Source organism: Cibotium barometz, chromosome 41 (assembly GCF_041138505.1).
Source record: "Cibotium barometz isolate CiBa-2024 chromosome 41, ASM4113850v1, whole genome shotgun sequence".
In the NCBI taxonomy this organism is placed as follows: Eukaryota; Viridiplantae; Streptophyta; class Polypodiopsida; order Cyatheales; family Cibotiaceae; genus Cibotium; species Cibotium barometz.
In genome coordinates this window covers 34,650,583-34,652,730 of record NC_141086.1, presented here as the reverse complement: position 1 = coordinate 34,652,730, position 2,148 = coordinate 34,650,583, and the positions used below count along the sequence as shown (strand labels likewise).

The 2,148-nt window shown below is 47.3% G+C and overlaps 1 protein-coding gene across 1 annotated transcript in view; it reads right to left on the bottom strand.

Annotated features, from left to right (window-relative positions):
* Positions 1-1,254: 1,254 nt before the first annotated feature.
* LOC147614905 (uncharacterized) overlaps positions 1,255-2,148 on the bottom strand; it is a 10,587-nt gene continuing 9,693 nt past the window's right edge. Inside the window, exon 3 of the mRNA XM_086780001.1 lies at positions 1,255-1,335. Coding sequence (XP_086636127.1) covers positions 1,255-1,335 — 81 coding nt within the window. The remainder of the gene's footprint in view (positions 1,336-2,148) is intronic.

Here is a 2,148-nt window from a genome sequence, read left to right as displayed (position 1 = left end):
AGGCTAAACCCTGATTCAATCCCATATGAAGGTGTACATGTCCAAGGTACAGGAAAGTGCACAGGTACGAAGCCCAAGGCAAGGAACACAAGACCGGGAAGAGCTCCTAGGAGGTTGGTTGGTGGTGCTCCACAAAGCCCAAAGGGGATGGCAGTCGTGTAAGCCAGGGAAGGCTTCCGGGCAATGGTTCCAAGGGAGGATGATCCTCCAAGGGGTGGAGTGAGAGTGCGAGACTCATTTCTCAGGAATGAAGACCAAGATGGTGTTCAGAGATAGGGTAGGAACGGATTGGGGACTGGATGGAAGAGATGCATAGATCTTATTTAGAGTCAGAGTGGATTTGGAGACTAGGCCGGGTTTTCAGTGAAGAAAAAGGTTGCCAGAGATGGATGGGATGACAGAGGGACTCCGGGAACAGAATGGGATGATGACAATCATCCAAGAACAGGTTGGAATCCCGTCATCAAGTTTAGCAGAGGGGGTTATCATGTGCAAGATTTGCCATGGACATTCTCTGAGGCTAGTCTAGAAGGGCAACAGATAAAGAAGGACTTAAGAATCAGTAAGAACCAGATTTTGGAGCAAAGGAGTGCAAGACCCAGATTTTGGAGAAAAGGAGTGCAAGACATGGACAGTGTTGGACTAGGAGAGGACAAGATGACCTGTCGGCTGCATGGTGTGCTGATGGCTGCAAGAAAAGGCAGGTCGTGAACAGTTTTGGCAATATGTATCCAGTGTCGGCTGGCCGATCAGCAGTCGGCCAGCTCTCTAGTATGTCCAAAGGCCTATATAAGGCACTCATGGCTCATTGTGTTTTTCATTCACTCCCACTTTGGGTGTGGGTCTAGACTAGGACTAGAATAGCTGTTCTACCTTTTCATGGAAGGCAGCCCATGGCTGCAAGATTTAGATGTACCTTTTTGTACCATATGAATATACTGAATTTCCAGCTCTCTCTCTCTCTCTCTCTCTCTCTCTCTCTCTCTCTCCTCTCCCTTCTATCTGCGTTTTTGCATCAGCATGTTCTAAGTGGTGTTTAGGGTTGAAAGAAGACTCTCAGAGCTTCCGCATGTAACATCATCGCTTGTGACAATACCCCAAAGCCCTTTGGCTACCAGTATATGCCTCATCATGTAGGCCCACAACGGGTAGTTAGTCCCGTCAAGCTTGTCCTCCTCGGTAGAGAGTATCCTGAATACATCATTATTAGCCATGACTCAAAGCAAACTAACAATTTGTCCCAAGTAAATGTCACTACATAGTGCATTGCAGCCACTCAATGTCCACTGAAAGGCAGTCTTCTGGGATGCCCAATGACCCACTGATGACAAGGACCTGCAAGTGTATTGAAATGACAGAGTATAGGGATAGAAAAGTTATCTAAATAGAGGCTTGACAACCAAAAAGGAACCCTAGTAATGGGTGTCAGGATGTCGTTATGTCAATTCCGATTGCACGAAAAGAGCACGAGGAATGCCAGATTCAACCCAAGGCTTGATTCAGCTCTGTTTTTGGAAAAGCTCAAAATTTGTAGACGAGTTTTAACTTTTGATGGCCTAAATGGGCTCCGATTATGGAGTTCTTTGGCTTGGGAGACTCGGAAAATGACGAGGAATACACCCGTGTAAAAACAGTCAAAAAATTTGGACTTTTGGACAGAACTGGCAGCTCAGCTGGCTGATGGGCGCTGCTAGGGTGTTGCCCAAATCAAAAATTGATTTGGGGCTTCTCTAATTAAGGTTTGGGTGAGTTTGCTCCTGTAGGTGTACTGTTGGAGCTGTGGGTGGAGGCGGCAGCGCTGCTACTGGTGGGCAGCGGCTGCCCTAGTTAGGGCAAGATCCAGGATGGAGCTTAGGCTTCCATAGTGGGTGCCTAGCAAGGTCTTGTAGAGCCTTTTGGTAGGGCTTCCCAAAGAGAGAGAGAGAGAGAGAGAGAGAGAGAGAGAGAGAGAATCTGCAAGTAAATGGAGCTCCTCAATTTTTGCCCAGGAATCGTTGAAGAAAACCTTAAATCCCAGTGGCCGTAGCCTCAGCTCTGATACCAAATGTTGGGTAGATAAGGGAGCAGCAGCAACACACACACACACACACACACACACACACACACACAAGCAAGTACACAATGGTGTTAGCTTGTGAGAGGAAAAAG